Here is a 1,239-nt window from a genome sequence, read left to right as displayed (position 1 = left end):
GCGGCGGGAGCGGGGCCTGACGGCGCTGAAGGGAGCCCTCAAGGAGGAGGTGGCCAGCCACGACAAGGAGCTCGACCGTGTCCGGCAGCAGTACCAAAACGACATGGATCAGCTGCGGCGCAGCATGGAGGACATCTCGCAGGTCTGGCCGTGAGGAGGGCTGCTGGGGAGGGACGGGGGACTGGGTCTTGCTGGCTGTGGCTGGGGAGGGTCTTTGCTTGGAGTTGGTGTCCTTGAATTCCTCTTTTTAAATGGTCCTGAGCTGGAAATGGGGTTTGTGTCCTGCCCCAGACTCACCCCATTGGAGCACCCGTCTGCCCCGGCTCTCGCCGCCCCGGGGCGGAGATGCTGGGGGGTGAGCGGAGCCTGTTTGCGGAGGTGTGGGGACCCCCCGGTCCCCTGCGTGGGTTCTCTGGGCTGGTTCAGGGGGCATTAACTGGGGCAGGACCTCAGCATTGTTGGAGCATCCCGTGAGGATGCCGCTCTGCGGGCGAGCGCTCAACACTTCGATCCAGGATCAGGCCAACCTGGAATCGGAGAGGCAGAAGATCAGCACCGTGGTGAGGAACCTGCAGCGGGAGCTGGAGGAGAGCACAGAGGAGACGGGGCACTGGCGGGACATGTTCCAGAAGAACAAGGACGAGCTCCGTAACACCAAGCAGGAGTAAGTGCCGGGGCTGCGGCTGAGCTGGAGGCACAAGCAGCTTTCGGGGGAGATCCAGCTGCCCGTGACCATCCAGCATCTTTCCTCCAAACCCCGTTAAAATGGGTTGGGAGCTGGGATGGGGCTGGTTCTCCTCCTCCTCCCCTGGGCATGCAGGGAGGAAGGCGATGGCCGAGCCGGGTGCCGCTCTCCAGGCACGCTGGGACCTGGGAACGGGGGTGTGGGACAGGAGGGCACAGGGATGGGTTTGGGTGGCCTCATCCTGCCCCTCTCCAGGCTGCTGCAGGTGAAGCTGGAGCGGGAGGAGTTTGAAGAGGAGCTGCGGGAGCTGCGGGAGCGCTTTGCGGCCGCCCGGGAGGAGGCAGACCAGGCGCGGAGCAGCGCGCTGGACCCCGGCGAGCTGGAGTCACTCAGGAAGGTGGGTGATGAGGGAGGAGGCCCACGCAGCGCCGGGGACCGCGCCAAGGGTCCCTGACCACCGTCCCCTCCATCCCAGGAGCTGCGGCAGGCACGGGAGGCGCAGCGGGAGCTGGCGCTGGAGAAGCAGAGCCAGGAGGGGCTGCTGCAGCAGCGGG

The 1,239-nt window shown here is 66.3% G+C and overlaps 1 protein-coding gene across 1 annotated transcript in view; it reads left to right on the top strand.

Moving 5' to 3' along the window:
• The window catches only part of CGN (cingulin), a 14,340-nt gene that overhangs the window by 7,153 nt on the left and 5,948 nt on the right, over positions 1-1,239 (top strand). Inside the window, exons 3-6 of the mRNA XM_009324832.1 lie at positions 1-142; positions 516-664; positions 941-1,082; positions 1,161-1,236. Of these exons, the coding sequence (XP_009323107.1) occupies positions 1-142; positions 516-664; positions 941-1,082; positions 1,161-1,236 (509 nt within the window). The remainder of the gene's footprint in view (positions 143-515; positions 665-940; positions 1,083-1,160; positions 1,237-1,239) is intronic.

Source organism: Pygoscelis adeliae, unplaced genomic scaffold, assembly GCF_000699105.1.
Source record: "Pygoscelis adeliae isolate BGI_AS28 unplaced genomic scaffold, ASM69910v1 Scaffold890, whole genome shotgun sequence".
Lineage (NCBI taxonomy): Eukaryota > Metazoa > Chordata > Aves > Sphenisciformes > Spheniscidae > Pygoscelis > Pygoscelis adeliae.
Note: the sequence above shows the minus strand (reverse complement) of the source record. Positions and strands in the feature narration are given on the sequence as shown.